The sequence below is a fragment of the Chiloscyllium punctatum genome, chromosome 39, assembly GCF_047496795.1.
Source record: "Chiloscyllium punctatum isolate Juve2018m chromosome 39, sChiPun1.3, whole genome shotgun sequence".
Lineage (NCBI taxonomy): Eukaryota > Metazoa > Chordata > Chondrichthyes > Orectolobiformes > Hemiscylliidae > Chiloscyllium > Chiloscyllium punctatum.
Window position 1 is genome coordinate 16800897 of NC_092777.1, and position 19017 is coordinate 16819913.

Below are 19017 nucleotides of genomic sequence, written 5' to 3' on the forward strand. Positions count from 1 at the left end.
ATGGTGTTCTGTAAAAGATGACATATTATTATAGAAACGCACTGCATTTATTGAAACTTGCACTACATTATTTGCATTATCCTTGCTGTTCAATTCTAATTGATTTTTTTTTCCCACTTTTTGTTTTGACAACATGTAGCTGAGCTTTTTTCATCCTCGGTGTCTTGGCAGAAGCCCTATTCATCATAGAAACTCTTGTTGTTAATACCTTCATCACCTATTCCCTACCCTACTCCCAGGATGACTTACCCTCCTGCCATCATGCACACCTTCTTAACTAAGGAGTGTTCACAGTGAATCTGTGTGGAGCCTGTTTTCCTTCTGTGTTGAAGATGGGTTTCCTGCACGAACACTAACACCGGCCTTCTGTTTTCTTCGGTACAAATAGTATTTAACAAGCCTGCACTTCACCTCTATTGTTATGGAGATAGTCTCAGATTTTCATGTGAATAAATGCCTATTTTTGAAAATATATTTTTTAAAATATTTAGATTTGAAGTGTGGGTTAAAACAATCTTGTGACACACATGATCTAACTATTGAATAGGGGGGGTGCAACGAAAACCACTGGAGAGAAATGGAGCCTTTTGTCATTAGAAGTCTAAAAAGAATGAGGATAATTATTACTTTCTGTGACAGTGTAGAATGAACAATATTGATTCAGACACCTGTGTTATCCATTTCTTTAGGTTCCCATTGATTTCACTTTGAGAACTGTCTTCTCTTTCTGTTGTCTGCCCAAATGCGGGTCTGACCTATAACCTCCATATGTGCTACTTGGCAGAGTAGTGGCAATATCACCAGACTAGTAATCCAGAACTCCAGGCTGATGGAAACATAGGTTCAACCCCCACCACAACAGATAGTGAAACCTGAATTCATCAAGAACCTGGAAAGTTATTAATGATGACCACGTAATTGACAGTAGGAGCTCCAGTTCTCTTTCTACCTAATTGCTGGACAGGAATCATTGAAAGATGAATATCGCTGGTTTATTGAGATTGTCAAGATCAAATCTTACTCCTTACTAGCATCATGTTGAAGCTACCTTCATCCAAATGGCAGTGACTAGGTTGGTCTTACATCATTAAGAATATGGGATTGAGATCTCCTTCTGACTAAATGGATGAATGCAGTGCCCATTGGGAAAAAGGTCAACACAACAAGAATATCTGGAGTTAAGTCCCAGCCTCAGCTACTTAGATGGTTTCAGTTAGGATGATGGTCAGGCTTCTACACTAGATCCTACTGCCACCACCATAGAAAGGGGAGGAAATCTTCAGTCAGGCTGACCACATTCCACTGACCCACTCTGAAAGGTGTGAGTGGATGTTGTGAGGGCACAATTGCATTAATTTGAGTTTTTAATCTCTCCTCAGCCTTAGGTTTAGTTTCTCAAAACTCATTGATTGGTCACTCGCATGCAGAATGGTTGAGTGAAATACTTTAGAATCGTAGTAAGTAAAGAACATCTTCAGGAGAGGCTAATGAAAAATTTGATAAAGATTGAAAGTAGTTAGAGGCAATAGGCCTGCCATTTTGATATCCTCATGCCCTTGTTGATTGGTTACAGCAAGAATCGAGTCAGACCATTCAGGGCCTTATTCCCTATACTAGCTCACATCCAAAATTTTCTTGGACTTACCTGGAGATCTCTTTCATGGTCATTTATGGCAGATGGAAGCAAGATCAAGCTTACCCATGATATCTCGAGGAGATTGTATGTGGAGCACTGATAATGCCACTGGACTATTAATCTAGAGGCCTACTATAATGGGGATGTTCAAATGGTAGCTGGTGGATTTTAAATTCAAGATCCATAGCAATGTGCTTGAATCTTAACTGTCCTGTGAAATAGCCTGGTAAGGCAGTCCGATAATAGACAATTCGGAACAGGCAACCAATGCTGGCCTTGTCGCTGATGCTCTCATCCCACGAAGGAACAAAGAAAACTAAAATGATATTAGACTTGGAAACAGTGGGGCATAAATCAAGCCCGGGAAAGCTGTAGCAGCAGGAATACTAGAGGCAAACAACTACCAGAATGACTGCCACACCAAAGATGATGGCCAGTATCTGTAAAAGAAAATTACTTGCTTTTCTGCAGCTTCCATCTTATCCTCGTCCTTGACCCTCAAAGTTTAGGTGCAGGTATGAAAGTCTTCTCTGACCCTGGAGGTGTCTGTGCAAAATCACTGGTCAGTGTCGAGTAGAGGACACTGAGTGTTATAAGCCCTTAGTTTAGATGGATTGGCCATGCTAAAATGTCCATTGTGTCTAGGGATGTGCAGGCAAGGTGGATTAGCCACGGAAAGTCAGGGTTACAGGGATAGATTAAGTGGGTAGATCTGACTGAGATGCTATTTAGTGGGTTGGTGTGGATTCAGTGGGCCAGATGGCCTGCTTTCACACTGTCGGGATTCTATGATTCTGATCTCTTTTGGTCCATTTTGGGACTGAATGCTACAGAATAGGTGAGGAAGCTCCTTAACGTCACAATCCAGCCCTTTCAGAATGTTAATATGAAGGCATTCACAGATCAAACGCCAACCCAAGTCAGCGAGGACAGGACTGTTAGATGAATGAGACTTGTGGGATAAAATATTGGCAGCAGAGTTTTTTTTTAAATGAGCTGAAGATTATTAGGCAATGCAGAGTCAGAGACAGCCAGGACAGCAATGGAATATTCTGTACGGAAGCATGGCTGAGAATTCCAAGCAATAATCTGTGGAAAAAGAGGAGCACGTGAGTGATATTCCAAAGGGAAAATTTAGTTTTACTTTGGGGAAGGAGGGGTTAGATGCTCAGCTGGGGTTGAAGAAGGAGCAAGGACTTCTTTAAGTTGGGGTAGTGACCAGAGACCGGGCAATGATGTGAAAGTGAAGATAATGGCTTTAATCTTCCCCAACATTTAACTGGACAAATTGTGGCTCACCCAAGACCGGTCATTAGACAAGCAGCCTAACAGCATAAGGGGAGTGAAGGGCTAAAAGAAGCTGTATCGTCAAGGGCAACACAGGAACACAAGAATTAAGGGCAGAAAAAAGCCTTTCAACCTCTCGAGTCTGTTCCGCCAAGGGCCAGTCTGTGGGAGAGGGAGTGGAGGAAGTCAAAGACAGTTTCTTCAGGGATTACACAGGAAATGATGCAAGGGTGAGAAGAGAAACTATTGCTGGCAATGCTGTGGTTGAAAGCTAAGGATTGAAGCTGCACAACAGGGGAGAGGTATAGGAGTAGGACAGTGTGGCTGGCTGTCAAAGGTCATATCAAGGTCCAAGAGATGAGGAGGGAAAGTGCCCCATTATCAGTCACACAGGATTGCGGAGGTTCATACACTGAGCTGCAGAAAGGCTGGGCATGTCTTTGGGAGGTGCTAACTGTGCAGCAAAAGGTTAGTGCGAGTCAGTCTGATATGACAATGTAAACATGGAGTCCACTGTAATAAAGAGTCTGAGATAGAGATTGTGAGAGAAGCAGCACTCTGTATTACACGATTATAATGCTCATAGTGTGAACAAAGAGTTGGAATGATTTTACCTTACCATATCTATGTCCATATTACTGATAATGTGTGGCAAATAAGGTCAGCAACCCAGTTCAATCCCATAGCAGAGAAAGGCAAACAGAGCTTTCGAATACTGACAGAATGGACCATGATGGTCCCTGTACTCCATGTCAACCCTGTCTCAACCCAACAGGAACTGGCACTCTTTATTCGAGGCACACAGTCTATTGTTGTGGAGATTGAAAAATCCGAGGAATGTCATGGAATCAGCACAGCCTATGAATAGAAAAGCGCAGACTGCCAGAAAAAAATTCTGTAGAAACTGGTAGTTCCATGGGTTAGACTCTCTAACTGCATGGATTACCTCTGCTCAAGTGGAAGTGCTTGCAGGAACTATTTGATGGCTCTTCAATCTCATGCCCTTGGTGAGAGGAGATTGGTGTAGGTTCTGCTCCCCTCAGCCACTAAACAGGTGTATGCAGTTACAAAACCCAGCCACGCAGAATACCTGCCATTAATAAAGGTGAAAATTACCCCCAATGTCATGGAAAGAAGTGATAGTGAATCTGACCATCCTCCCATGGCAGGTAACTAAATCACAGAGACATACAAAGAGGACATCAGCATGAAGGGATTATCTACATAAAGGAACAGTTGGATATAAAAGCTCGCTGGCGTCAGGATATGAGGAGAAATATATTACCACAGCATCTATACCAAATTAAAATCCCTCAACTTGAATCGCTTTTGTCAGGGATACCTTCATTGTAGAATTATGTCCTACCTGTATTTAATCATTGCTGCCTTATTTAGTAATTAACCAGAACTGACAAGCACATGTGAAATTAGATATGGCTGTTTTAAGCATTGAATCTTTTGCTGCTTTTTGATTTTGCACAAAAGCAGCATATTTTAAAATTATCTACCAAAGCACCAAGTAGATTTAAGAATTGTCAGCACACTAACATATCTTTGGCCTATTCTGTTCCTCCCACTCCCCACAATTTTAACACCCCATTTAGGTTGCTGTAACAAATGACTCTCTGGATCCACTATGTATGGAGTCCAAGGAAAATTTGCAGGTACAGACTAACGAACCTTCACTCTTGAATGTGTCTGTGCCGCATGTGTCTGTTGTGCAACCATCTGTGGTCTTAGTGTCTGCCTCACCAAATGCACCAACCAAGCATAGTGTCCACATTCAACAGCACAGCCATAACCAGTGCAATATCACTAACTTTGTGACAACGTCACCACGTCATGTTCGGAACCCCTTCAGGGAACTTCCTAACTCAGCGGACCAGGAAGTCTCTCAAATCATCAGTGGCAGCAAGAGAGCTTCCAAACCTCCTATGTGCCCTACACTACCCACGAAAATGTGCAGCAGCACAGGAAACCTCTCCATGAAAGATATCAAAAAGTTCTACAGCGTAGATACTCAAGGGTTCTTGGCCAAGCCCACATCGTGGTTGGACGACCCTCGGAGACATTCAATTGAGATCTGCTCGTCCGTTGACACAGCTCCACAGCACCAATTCTCATCGGCGTCCTGTTGGGCCATTGGCCAGGCAGTGACGGAACTGGACAGTCAGAATACAGCACGGCCGAAGCAGAAAATGAGCCCCCCCTGCATTTCTATAGAGCCACCAGAGGACCACCACACATCGATACAGGGCACTCGTGGGCAGGCATCATCCAGTGACATGTGTTTGAGAAGGCGTGCACCGTCCTGTGACTCAGCCCCTCACAAGGAGTCCGTGGACCTTGTAGACCCACTGCCTCCTGAAAGCACTCCCACCTCTCCTTCTCCCCCAAAGGATTTGCTGACTCTTTCCAGTTTTTCCTTGGATCAGACCGAGGAGGACCACTGAACTGAATTGTTGAATTGTTCTTTTTTGTTGCCAAAAAAAGACAACTTTTTTTCATCCTTTCCTGACGTTAATGAAGAATTCTGCATTCTGACTGGCACTGGAGGTCAAATCCCCGCCAATCGCCCTCTCTACCATCCAGACAGTAACAAGGGTTACTGCAGCCCTTGCGATGTTTCCCTGCCTTGCACTCAAGCAGGTGACTGACTGACCATTCTCCCAGGTAGTTCTGAACAGTGGAGCGTCACTTTTTTATAATGTGAAAGGTGTTTCCCCTTTTGAAATTGGGAGGTAGACTGCCGAGCGGTAGTACTGGAACATTCCAGGATTTGCTTTTGTAACTCAGTTTGATGCAACAAGGGAAGGTCAATTAATGCCAGCCTTGCCAGTGATGTCCACATCCCCAGAATTATTATTTTTCTAAACATTGTTAATTGACATCCATTTATCAGATTTCAATTGAGTTGGCCTGGGCATTTTCCTTACTCTCTGAAAAGGCACAAAGCAAAGATCCAGCCATTAATATATTTAGAAGAAAAAAAAAGTAATATTTATAAATAAAATAAATTACAATATTTACTCAATCTGTGTGTTTAACTGAAATTTTTGGTTGCCTGGCATCAAAAAATGGCACTCCACTGTAACCATGACTCTGAGGGGGTCATCTCAATCTTGAAAGTTAGCATAACCAAGTTGTGACTTTAATACTGTAGCAGTCATATGGGTTACATCCTGTTGCAGGGTTTTGCTGTTTCTGATGTGCATTTCCTCACCTGATATCTTTTACATTTTTAATTTATCAATTAGTTTGCTCCTCAGGACATTGGTGGAACTACAAACACTCACATCAGTTAAGTTTGGTGAATTGGTCCATTTTCAATAGCCTTTTTCCGAAACAAAATTCCAGCCACCCATGACTTCTGTAGGATAGTTGCTGAGAGTTCATTCTGCAAAGCTAATGGATGCTCAAGCAGTTAAGGGAAGGTGGTTCACTCCCATTTATGTCAACTTTGTTGTGCAGTAAGATATGTTGTCACGGGAACCCCTGGATGGTGCCATGATATTTCCAAAGATTAATAACAACTGGAACTTGTGTTAGATTGAAAGATTCTGTTAATTACTGCAAGGTGCCACAACCCAAAACTGTCATAAGTTTCAAATGAATCACTAAATTTCCTCAATAGGCATATTCTGTACATTGAGAAAGTTATCTCCAACTGCCATACGTCTTTTATATTTTGCTACCTTCTATATCCAAGATTGCTATACCAAACAGAAATAGAGTGAGGGGAGGTGGAATGGAAACTAAATGTGGAGCCCCTAATCTTTGCCGATGATGACCGTGGCTTTTCTTTCAAAATCATCATCATATTTTTTTTTGGAAAATAAAAGATGATTTCTTGAATTCAACCTTCATTAGGCATGGGATAGTTCGATTATTTTGTAGGAAGAGGCGTCTCCTTCAGGCAACCTTTCCTACATTTGTCCAGAGATTATGGAATTTTCCATCGCCAATACCAAACCAGATTCCTATTCATAGCTTTCTGTAACAAAAAAATGTGGACCAATGATTAATTCCAAAAAGGAAATCAATATTTTTGATGAAGGTTTTTTTTCACCCACGTGAAGAAAGCATCCAATGATTCCTGTTGTATTAATTAGAGATCTATATCGTGGCAGGTGTATGGTCTCTAAGACTGAGTCTCTCAGAGAAATGTCTTTCTGAGTAATTCCCCACAGCAATATCATTTACATTGGCTATTCCCCGCAGAAAGCTTAAAGAGCTAATGCCATCAGAGACAGTCAGGTAAAGGTTTATTCTATGTGGTGGGGCCAGAGGAATGGAGACCTGAAGGCCCTTATAACACAAGTCACCTCGACTGCACTTTGGAACAAGCTGGCAAGGCCCACCTTTTGGGTCATCTCACCAAAAACAATACCGATGTTTTTTGTAGGAATGTTAACGAATTCTGATATTCCAGATTGTTCTACTGATGTCCAATGTAAGGAGCAGTATTTTAAGGCGCTCATTTTTATCGGGCACATTCCCAGTCACGGGCTTTCCAGTGCTACACGTGTGCAAGATCTTTGTTCGAGAGCATTCTACATTGTACCCTTGTAGCTCAATCACATTGATTCGGTTAGTTCAAAGCACACCAGCACTTTAACGTTGCAAATTACTGTATGCAAGACAGTCTGAGCATTACAGTGATCTTGACCATTGCTAGTTTGTGTGTGTATGAATGAGTGAGTGTGTGTATGTGAATAAGTGTGGAAATGTTTGTCATAATACTGTAGGTTATCCATCTACAGCCATTGCACATACTTTATAGGACCACTCTTGTTAAGATCTTACCAGCTAGAAATAATGTTTATTTAAATGTAAGTATTTGTAACACATTCTTTGAGCTTGAGTGGAACTCACTCCTGCACAAGGGAAAAATTGTTGACAATGTAAAACGTCAAAGGTTTAAAAATAGCCACTGCTGCAACCTATTTCTTCCTATCCAGCTATCTTCCATATAGATTACATTGCAGAGAAAATACTGATCAAAATAGACACAGTGCAGTGCAATGTTAATATTTATGTAGTATATATTATAGAGAAATTGTATTTAATAGTTGTCAAATTCTATGCTTTATTCAGGTTTTTTTTGGACCATATAGTGGGTCTGTGTGATCAGGGCATCAAAACAAATAGCTCTTCAATAAGAAACTAAAGTAAGATGAATGGATTCTTATAGGGCAGATGTTCTTCTGAGTTAAGTTAGGGATCACCTAAACATCCGAAAAATATTACGTATGCAATTTTGTTGACCTCATTATTGCTTTGACTGATGGTTGTACTTTCCCGAGACCGGGCACTGAGGATTATCTATCTTTTAAAGTTCAACATAATTTATCAGAATCTGTCACCTGCTATGCATAGCAATTTGAAAAGTGATTTTCTGTCAATTTATTTGAATCAATACACAACCTAAATGTTTCATTTTAACCTAGAGTGTAGGTTGGATTGCCAGGGGTAGGAAGGCCTCTGCTTCCCAAGAGGACATAATGAGAAAATATACCTTTGATGGGGGAGTCTGGAACAAAGTCCTGCAAAACCTGGAACTCACTGTCCAAAAAAAAAAGCTCATGAAGCTGTTGTTAGGCAAGACTAGTACAAGGTAATGACCACCATAGCTAAGGTGGTCATAGCCAAAGATGTAAACCTACCATGATCTCAAAGAATGGCAGAATAGTTTGTAGAGGACAAATGCCAACCTTTCCTCCCCCCACTGAGATCCTAATATAATTCTTTAGGAAGGAAAGCAAAAAATAAGATCAAATGTAAGGGCCTCAAAGGGAGATAAATGGTGACTTATTGATCCACATTTTCCTTACCCGAATCATCATTTACTCAGTCCTGCCCAATCCTCCAATGAATAGTCCCATTATTATTACTTCAGTTGGCTGATGACCTTGTTTCACCAAAATACTTCACATAGAATTGTGTTAACAATATAACAGGTTCCTGAAATCTTAAAAGCCAGAGCTTCATTTTTGATGTAGCTCACAGTTAGAGAAATAGGCAAGTTTTAAGCTTGAAGCAGCACAGGGCCTCTATACTCAATGCATCTAAACTCTTTTCATTTGCTCCACTCAATACTTGCATGGTTAAAAATAACTGTTTTGTAAAGTCACCCTTTTAGTTTTAAGAGAAATTGAGGAAAAATAGTTGGCATAACTCTGAAGTGTTACGAGCTGACGGTTGCTGACAATTGGTTTAACTTTTATGCAAAGAGTTCTGTAAAAAATGCACACGTTGAACACTCTGAGTTGGCTCCTACTAAAAGTAGTGTGAAGAATCTCCTGATTTTTTTTTCTTTTTATAGATACATGTTAATAGATTTTGCCAAAGATAGACCTACATTTGAAAAAAGTCCCCTGCGAAAATCACTTGGTTTTAACAGATAGATGGATGAATTGAATGAATGAGTGAATGTCAAAGATTTTTCCCATCAAACCTGCCCTTGAAAATATTACAGTTCTGCAACTGGAAACAGCAACAAGGTTTTGAGCAGCCTTGTTCTTCTTTGTTTTAAAACCATGTTTTCTTCATTACTAAAACTCGCAGAAAAAGGATGTGTTTTTTTTAATCCTTTCAAAATTTGTACCAAGGGAAAGTTTGAAAAGGACAAGCAAAGAAACCAAACCCGGGGAAGATTCTTGCTCTCAGATTTGTACATCTGTTTAAAAAAATCTTTTGAAAATTGTTGAAGCTGCAAAGAGACTATTTTTGCAAAAAATAAAGAAAAAAAAATGAAAAACTTACTTCATGACAGAGCTGTTGTATTTTCCAAAAAACAAAATGCTTCCATTTCATAGGAAGGTCATTCAGAAGTGTTAATTCTGCTTTCAGGCATCTTTTTTCCAGTCAGACATTAGACTAATCAATGTTGTCATTGGGGGTTTCAAGTTAAATGCACACTGCTATCAGTGCAAAAAGTAGTATTTTACCAAAAAGTGAGGAATGTGAATTGAGATGAATTGTATTCTGATGTCAGCCAGCAGGGATGAGATTTAGAATATTCCATACTGTAATTGTGCTCTCAAGTCATGTGATATTCAGGTCACACAATCAGGTTTTACTTTTGGGAAGGAGAGAATTTAAAATTAACAACAAAAGAAGTATTACCTTTGAAATGACAGTGTTATATTCATCAAACATTACCAAACTGGAGTTCATTGTGAGTTCGATAACTAGTGACAGATTATTCAGCTCAGCACTGCCCACCACCATCCTCCCAAAATTGTCAAGATTCAATCGCATTTTTTAAAATTGGTTTAAGTTTCTTTATCAATTAAAATCTGTGAGAATCAATGTCACCAATCTCCTGTAAATTCTATTTCTGTACATGGAATAGTAGCTAGTCTGATGTACATCTCTTTAGTCAAGTACATTCTGAAAAATTGAACATATTTAATAATATATATTTAGATATTTGTTGTTACCGACATGAACTGAATCCTTTATAGTCAATGTGCAATGTTTGGGATGAATCAATAAACACACTGATGCAGAAGAAGGTATGTGTTGTATGATAGCCAATACAGGGTAGGTGTAAAATATCACTCCCTACTCCTCCTCTTCCTGCTGGCTTGTAAGCAAGAGAGATCTCCAGCACTTGCAGCATCTGAAGAACACTGTCTGAAAGCAATGTCTGAAAATGTCCAAATTCACTCTGAATGGACCAGTATCCAACCAGCTTCTCCACTGTTTTTTACAGCAGTTTTGAAAGAGAATGAGGGGACCTTCAAAAGTAAAGCAGAGAGGATGTGTGTTCAGTGGCAAAATGTCTTGTATTACCACATTTTTGCTCCATATTCTTGTGCAAAACATAGTTCCTTTTAGATAAACAGTGTCCTAATTTTCTCAAATGTTTATGCAGTAGCCCTACTTTTATGTAGATTTGAAAATGAATTTAAATTATGCTTTAAAATAAATAGAGAAGATTCTCAGTGTGTCACTGGTGCCCTCATTTGTTGTGTCTATTGCTTTGAAAACTGAGATTGTATCTTAGACTGATCTTCACAGTTTTAGGCAGACTGCAAGTTTTCTGAGACTCAACAAGGTTCCCAATTGGTTGGATTAAGGGGAACAATAAGCAAAGCTCTGTTTTACCCAAGTGCGTGTATTGGGGACTAAAGGACAAGACAATAATCAGCCCAGCAATCAGGAAAGAACAAAGAAAATTTACAGCCCAGGAACAGGCCCTTCAGCCCTCCAAGCCTGAGCTGATCCACATCTACTGTCTAAACCTGTCGGTCAATTCCTAAACATCTGTATCCCCATCCACTCATGCATTTATCCAGACGCATCTTAAATGAATCTACCGTGCCTGCCTCTACCACCTCTGCTGGCAACGTGTTCCAAACTCCCACCACCCTCTGTGTGAAGTACTTGCCGTGTGTATCCCCCTTAAACTTTCCACCTCTCACATTGAAAGCGTGACCTCTTGTTGTTGAATCCTTCACCCTGGGAAAAAGCTTGTCTCTATCCACCCTGTCTATACCCTTCATGATTTTATGAACCTCAATCGGGTCCCCCCCCCCCCCCCCATCTCCTTTTTTAATGAAAATAAACCTAACCTACTCAACCTCTCTTCATAGCTAGTACCTTCCATACCAGACAACATCCTCGTGAACCTTCTCTGCACCCTCTCCAAAGCATCCACATCCTTTTGGTAATGTGGCGACCAGAACTGTACACAGTATTCTAAATGCGGTCGAAGCAATGTCTTGTAAATGGTTTAAACAGCATTACTGAGCCATTCTAAATAAAGACATAATAACATTGCAGTTTTAGACAAGAGAAGAGTTTTGGTTCATTTAGCCCATCTATTGTACTTTGAAATAACCCCATATCCCAGTTATTGATAGGAAAAAAAATAAGGACAGTCGTATAACATCCTCTATGACCCCAGGGAGTCCCACAGTGCCAATTAAGTAATTTGGTGTTTGCCTGTTGGTGTGTTGCTGGGAAACATGGCAGCAAAGTCAAACTACTGCAAGGATATGCATGATCAAATCATCTATTTTAATTGTTTTGGTTGTGACAAGTATTGGCCTGGCCACTAGAAAAAAATCTTCCTTACTCTTCTTTACAAAGTGCCTCAGGATCGTTTATGTCTACATAAGAGAGCAGATAGCCTCTATGTTCAATGCCTCATTAGAAAGATACAACTTCTAACAGAGCAGGATTGCCACTGACACTGAAAGATTGTCTTCTTCCTTCTCAAAACTGATTCAGGTTTTTTATTCCATCACGTTGGCCCGTAATCTGCTTCACATATTTACCACATTTCGGTGTGAAGATGCCTCCTGGTTTTCCACTGCCTTTGCAGACTTGATTTGTACTTTAAACTAAATAAGATACTCACAAGCGCACACTGCTTCTCATTCTCACAGAAACACCTAATAACACCTTGATTCTTGACGCCATGATTTCAGAAACTTGGATTGCATTTCTATCCCAATGAGAACAAATTTAGCCTCCTCCACCTTTTCACAGCTTCCATGATCGAAAGCCTTGTTCCAACTTCACTGTTTCCAATCAATTCTGCTCTCCACATCCATCCACAGCTGTTTCAACAGACATTTAAGTAGGTATAAATTGGGTCTGTTCTACTTCTGACTCTGCAGGATTTTTATAAATGTCTTGGATGAGAAAGTGAAAGAGTGGGTTAGTAAAGTTGCCGATGACACAAAGGTTGGTGGAGTTGTGGATATTGTAGAGGACTGTTGCAGGTTGCAACTGGACATTGACAGGATGCAGGAATGAGCTGATAAGTGGCAGATGGAGTTCAGCCTGGAAAGCTGTACAGTGATTCATTTTGGAAGGTCAAATTTGAATGTAGATTACAGGGTTAAAGGCAAGATTCTTGGCAGTGTGGAGGAACAGAGGGATCTTGGGGTCCATGTCCAGAGATCCCTTGAAGTTGCCACCCATGTTAAAAGAAGGCATAGGTGTGTGGCTTTCATTAGCAGGGGGATTGACTTTAAGAGTTGCGAGGTTATGTGCAGTTCTTTCAAGCCCTGGTTGGACCACACTTGGAATATTGTGTTCAGTTCTGGTCGCCTGATTATAGGAAGGATGAGGAGCTTTAGAGCGGGTGCAGAGAAGATTTACCAGGATGTTGCCTGGACCTGGAGGGCATGTCTTATGAAGAAAGGTTGAGGGAGCTCGGGCTTTTCTCACTGGAGCGAAGAAGGATGAGAGGTGATAGAGGGTGTACAAGTTGATAAGAGGCATAGGATACAGTGGATAGCCAGAGACTTTTTCCCAGGGCGGCAATATCCATCATGAGGAGAAATAATTTTAAGGTGGTTAGAGGAAGGTTTAGGGGAGATGTCAGAGATGGGCTTTTTTAACACAGAGAGTGGTGGGTGTGTGGAATGCACTGTCGGCAGTGGTAGTAGAGTCAGGTACATTAGGGACATTTAAGCGACTCTTGGATAGGCACATGGATGATAGTACAATGAAGAGTATGTAGGTTAGTCTGATCTTAGAGCAGCATAAAAGGCCAGCACAACATCGAGGGCCAAAGGGCTTGTACTCTGCTGTACTGTTCTATATTCTGACCCCAAGATTTTATTTGAACATTTATGAGTCACAAAAGAATTGCATACTCTGCTGGTAAGCTTTCCCTCTCCAATTCAGGCCATGACGTTAAATACAGTGTACACAACATGAGACTTCCAACTAAATACGAGAGTTAGTGTGGCACTTATGTCTTATCCCTCCATCCAGTTGTACAGTTTGGGTCTTTTCCTTCTGTTCTTTTGAGGGAAGGGAATGATTGGCAACTAAATATCTCAGGATATCGATGCTTCAGGCAGGATAGCGAGGGAGGTGAAAGGGGTGGAGGAGTTGCATTACTGGTCAGAGAGGGTATCACAGCTGTGCTGAAGGAGGGTACTATGGAGGACTCAAATGGTGAGGCAATATGGGCAGAGCTCAGACATAGGAAGATTGTAGTAACAATATTGTGGCTGTACTACAGGCTTCGCGATAGCGAGTGTGAGACAGAGGTACAAATATGTAAACAGATTATGGAAAGATGTCAGAGCAACAGGATGGTGATGGGAGATTTTAATTTTCCCAACATTGACTGGGATTCACTTAGTGTTAGAGCTCTAAATGAGGCAGAATTTACAAGGAGCATCCAGGAGGGTTTTCTAGAGCAGTATGTAAATAGTCCAACTCGGGAAAGGGCCAGACTGGACCTGGTGTTGGGTAATGAGCCTGGCCAGGTTCCTGAAATTTCAGTAGGGGATTACTTTGGGAATAGTGATCACAATTCTGTAAGTTTTAGAACACTCATGGACAAAGACGAGAGTGGTCCTAAAGGAAGAGTGCTAGACTGGGGGAAGGCCAACTAGAGCAAAATTCAACAGGAGCTGGGAAATGTGGATTGGAAGCAGCTGTTTGTAGGTAAATCCACATTTGATTAGAGTGCAGGAAAGACATGTCCCTGTGAAAATGAAGGATAGAAATGGCATGATTAGGGAATTATAAGTGACAGGTGAAATTGTGAGACTAGCTAAGAGGAAAAAGGAAACATACATAAGATCCAGGCAATTGAAGACAGAAGAAGCTTTGGAAGACTATCAGGAATGTAGGACCAATTTGAAATGAGGAATTAAGAGGGCTAAAAGGGGTCATGATATATCTTTAGCAAGTGGGTTAAGGAGAATTCCAAAGCCTTTTATTCATACATAAGGAGTAAGAGGGTAACTAAAGAAAGGATTGGCCCACTCAAGGACAAAGGAGGAAAGTTATGCATGGAGTCAGAGAAAATGGGTGAGATTCTTAACATATATTTTGCATCTGTATTCACCAAGGAGAGGGACATGATGGATGTTGAGGTTAGGGGTAGATATTTGATTACTCAAGGTCAAGTCAGCATAAGGAGGGAGGAAGTGTTGGTTATTCTAAAAGGCATTAAGGTGGACAAGTCCCCAGGTCCAGATGGGATCTATCCCAGGTTACTGAGGGAAGCAAGAGAGGAAATAGCTGGGGCCTTAACAGATATCTTTGCAGTATCCTTGAACATGGGTGAGGTCTCAGAGGATTAGAGAATTGCTAATGTTGTCCCTTTCTTTATGAAGGATAGCAGGCATAATCCAGCCTGATGTCAGTGGTCGGGAAGCTGATGGAGAAGATACTGAGGGATAGGGTCTATTTACATTTGGAAGAAAATGGACTTTTCAGTGATAGGCAGCAAGGTTTGTGCAGGTCATGTCTTACCCAACTTAATAGAATTCTTTGAGGAAGTGATAAAGTTGATTAATGAGGGAAGGGCTGTGGGTGTCATATACATGAACTTTAGTAAGGCATTTGATAAGGTTCCCCATGGTAGGCTGATGGATAAAGTGAGGCCGCATGGGGTTCAGAGTGTATTAGCCAGATGCATAGAGAACTGGCTGGGCAACAGCAGACAGAGAGTAGTAGTGGAAGGGAGTTTCTCAAAATTGAGAACTGTAACCAGTGGTGTTCCACAGGGATCCGTGCTGGGACCACTGTTGTTTGTGATAGACATAAGTGATCTGGAGGAAGGTATACAGGTAGGTGGTCTAATTAGCAAGTTTGCAGAAGACACTAAGATTAGCGGGGTAGCAGATAAGGGGACTGTCAGGGAATGCAGCAGAATATAGATAGATTGGAGAGTTGGATGGAGAAATGGCAGAGTTCAATCTGGGCAAATGTGAGATGATGAATTTTGGAAGATCCAATTCAAGAGCAAAGTATAAAGTAAATGGAAAAGCCCTAGGGAAAAATTGATGTACAGAGATCTAGGTGTTCAGGTTCATTATACCCTGAAGGTCGCAATGCAGGTGAGTAGACTGGTCAAGAAGGCATAAGGCATGCTTTCCTTCATTGGACAGGGTATTGAGTACAAGAGTTGGCAGGTTACAATTGTATGAGACTTTGGTTTGGCCACATTTTGAATGCTGCGTACAGTTCTGGTCACTACATTACCAAAACGATGTGGATGCTTTGGAGAGGGTGCAGAGAAGGTTCATCAGGATGTTGCTTGGTATGGAAGGTGCTAGCTATGAGGAGAGATTGAATAGATTAGGATTATTTTCATTAGAAAGACAGAAGTTGAGGGGGAACCTGATTGAGGTCTACAAAATCATGAGAGGTATAGACAGGATGTTTGGCAAGAAGCTTTTTCCCAGAATGGATCAGTTCCCAGGGATCACAGGTTCAAGGTGAGAGGAGAAAAGTTTCAGGGAGATATGTGTGGAAAATTCTTTGCTCAGAGGGTGGTAGGTGCCTGGAACACATTGCCAGCGGAGGTGGTAGGGGTGGGCATGATAGCATCATTTAAGATGTATCTAGACAGATAAATGAATGGGCAGGAAGCAAAGGGTTACAGATCCTTAGAAAACAGGTGACAGGTTTAGATCGAGGATCTGGATCGGTGCAGGCTTGGAGGGCCTGTGCTGTAATTTGCATTCTTTGATCCTCAGTATCCGGCAAAATTTGACACTGCAGGTCATGGAATGTCCCTTTTAACAAAAAAAAACAACTCTTTTGGAACTCTAAAAAACCAACATTGGCCAATTGAACAGCATGCTGGGAATTCGATCAGGCCAAATAAGGTATTCAAGGAATTGAATAGGTATTAATGGAACTGACATACCACGCCAGGAAACTTGAAAGCCATTCACCTTGATTGATGATTGAATAGTTGTTGATGAGACAATGCTGGTAAGGTTTCAGGTGGAACAACAGTTTCAAGTGGACGGTTTTTGGAACAGCCCAGTTCCTCGGGTCAGCTCAATGAATAGAGAAATTGTAGTACCCAGTACTGTCTTTTGTAACACCCTTCCTGGTACAGAAACTCAATTTACATTGCCATAATCCAGTTACTCAATCACATTATTGCATTGAACTGCTGTTACTAAATGATAGTAAGCCACTGTATTTGGGAATAACCCCAAGAACTGTTTTAAAACGGCTGCTCAAATAAGATGGATCGCTCACTCACTCAGCAGAGTGAAGATCAGCAGCAAAAAGCGGAAATCTTGGAAGCAGGAAGGACAATCCCCACCTCAGTTTGGCCAGCTGCAATCGGGCTAGTATAAACCATCTTGTGCTTCCAAAGCATTGGGAGGCAATAGGCATTGAACAACATTAAAGTTACTCAGGAAGATGGGTTTAATACAATTATATGTATATATGTTGTGTTTCAACAATAATAAAACCACGTCTTATGGTAAACCACATCTCATTAATAGTGTAAAATGAGTCCCACTAAGTAAGCAGGTAAATCAGATTCACATGAAAGCAACGCTTACAACACACATTTTTCATTTGACTTGTTCTCATCTTATATAGAGCCCCCAAAGCCGGTTTCAGATGCCTTACATTTCATAGGAGCTGAAACGAAGCACAGTAGAAATCAAAGGTGCACGTTAAGATGATAAGACATGCCCATTGGATGAACTTTTCATCTGTAGCCCCTAAAGTACAGCAGGCCAGGAGGAGGAGAGCAGCCTGGTTAGGGATCAGCATAGTGAGAACCAGCAGGGAACAGCCCCTTCTGCATCAATCATAAGATGTGTTTGAGAACTGGAGTCAAACGTGTTTAGTTTTCAAGCTTTGGGAAAGGGAGAGGGCAGAAGTGAGGAAGAGCTAAGATAGAAATATAGTGACAAGAACGTATAGCAGTGGAATCAAGAAAAAAAGAGAAGGCTGGCTGGTGGGAGGGAAAGGGTGGTGATGGAGAGAAAGTGAAAGTGAAGTAGTTAAATGGCTTTGAAGAGAGTGTTGACTTCTTTGGTGAATTTGTGTGTGTGTCAGCAATAAAGTTTTAGTCTGCAGGAAATGTGGCTTTTTAACATAGTATCAATAAGCCAGTGCTCAATGGTTTTGAAGTATTGAGTTCTGAAGAAGGGCGACTAGACCCAAAACATTAGCTCTGATTTCTCTCCACAGGTGCTTTCAGACCTGCTGAGATTTTCCAGCAATTTCTGTTTTTGTTTATGGTTTTATTTTGCATCTGAATGTATTTATTACAGCTTTTATTCATAAGAAAAAGATCTCTCAACATTCCCTTGATATCTTCATGTTCCACAGGAAATGATGTGAGACAATGTTATAAAATCAGTTCTGAGAAAGATGAAATCCCTGGTTTATTGATCTAGTGGAATTAATTTTAAAGGGAATTCCTAAGTGTCTACTTGACTGAGGGCTTTGCAACAATGTTAAGGCCTCAAAATTGGAGGTTCACAAGGGGAGAGAGTTGAAAGAATGCAGATGGGTGTAGACTGGAGGAGGCTTTACTATGGAGGATTTTAACAAGGTCATGGAGGATTATAACACCAAGACGAAGATTTTAAAATCAAGGTCTTGGTGGACCAGGAGCCAAGCTAGATGAGCAAGTTGATCAGCCTGATCAGTTGTAGGGTAAACAAGAATTAGCAAATGTTAGCATACCAGCAGCATGGCTTTGGGTGAACTCAGGATAGACAGAGATAATGGAGGGTCAAGAAGGACATTTTATGAAGTACAGTCACAGAGGCTGGGAGCTGGTAAGTTGCTGTATAACATCCACTCACAGGGACTATCTGGAGTGGGGTCTAACTTTGCAACTGTTTAGAATTCCTGCCTCTCTCCCCAAGTAAAACGTTCTCTTCAGATTTGCCTTTGAGGAGGTTAGATTTGGAGCACTCATTTAAAATCACAATACCAAGAAGGCCATTCAGTCTCTCTAGCCTGCCTCAAAATTCAATATCATTCATGGTTGATCTAATCATAACTTGAGCATTTCTGCCTACCCTGATAACCTTTCACCCTTTAATTAACAAGGACCTATCTACCCCTGCTGTCAAATTATTCCAGGACTCTGCTTCCACTGTCTCTACGGAAAACATTTCCAAAGTTTCAGAAACACTTTGCCTCATCTCAGTTTTGCCTTCCATAAGCACCTAACCCCTCAGGCTCTCATTTCAATAATTTGTTTCTAATATTTTCAGCCCCTTCTGAGCTCTCTGGTATATTGTGCTTTCCGAGCAGAAACCAGACCTCTCAAGGCTCAAGAACTTTACCAATCTCAGCAAGAATAATGCCATGTTTTAACGTGCAAC

At 41.1% G+C, this 19017-nt stretch overlaps 1 protein-coding gene across 3 annotated transcripts in view; it reads left to right on the top strand.

Annotated features, from left to right (window-relative positions):
* cacna1g (calcium channel, voltage-dependent, T type, alpha 1G subunit) overlaps positions 1-10872 on the top strand; it is a 303314-nt gene extending 292442 nt beyond the window's left edge. For all 3 annotated transcript variants that reach the window (XM_072558229.1, XM_072558230.1, XM_072558231.1), the window contains one exon: positions 4528-10872. In XM_072558229.1, the coding sequence (XP_072414330.1) occupies positions 4528-5376 (849 nt within the window). In that variant the 3' untranslated portion in view covers positions 5377-10872. The remainder of the gene's footprint in view (positions 1-4527) is intronic.
* The last annotated feature ends 8145 nt before the right edge of the window (positions 10873-19017 follow it).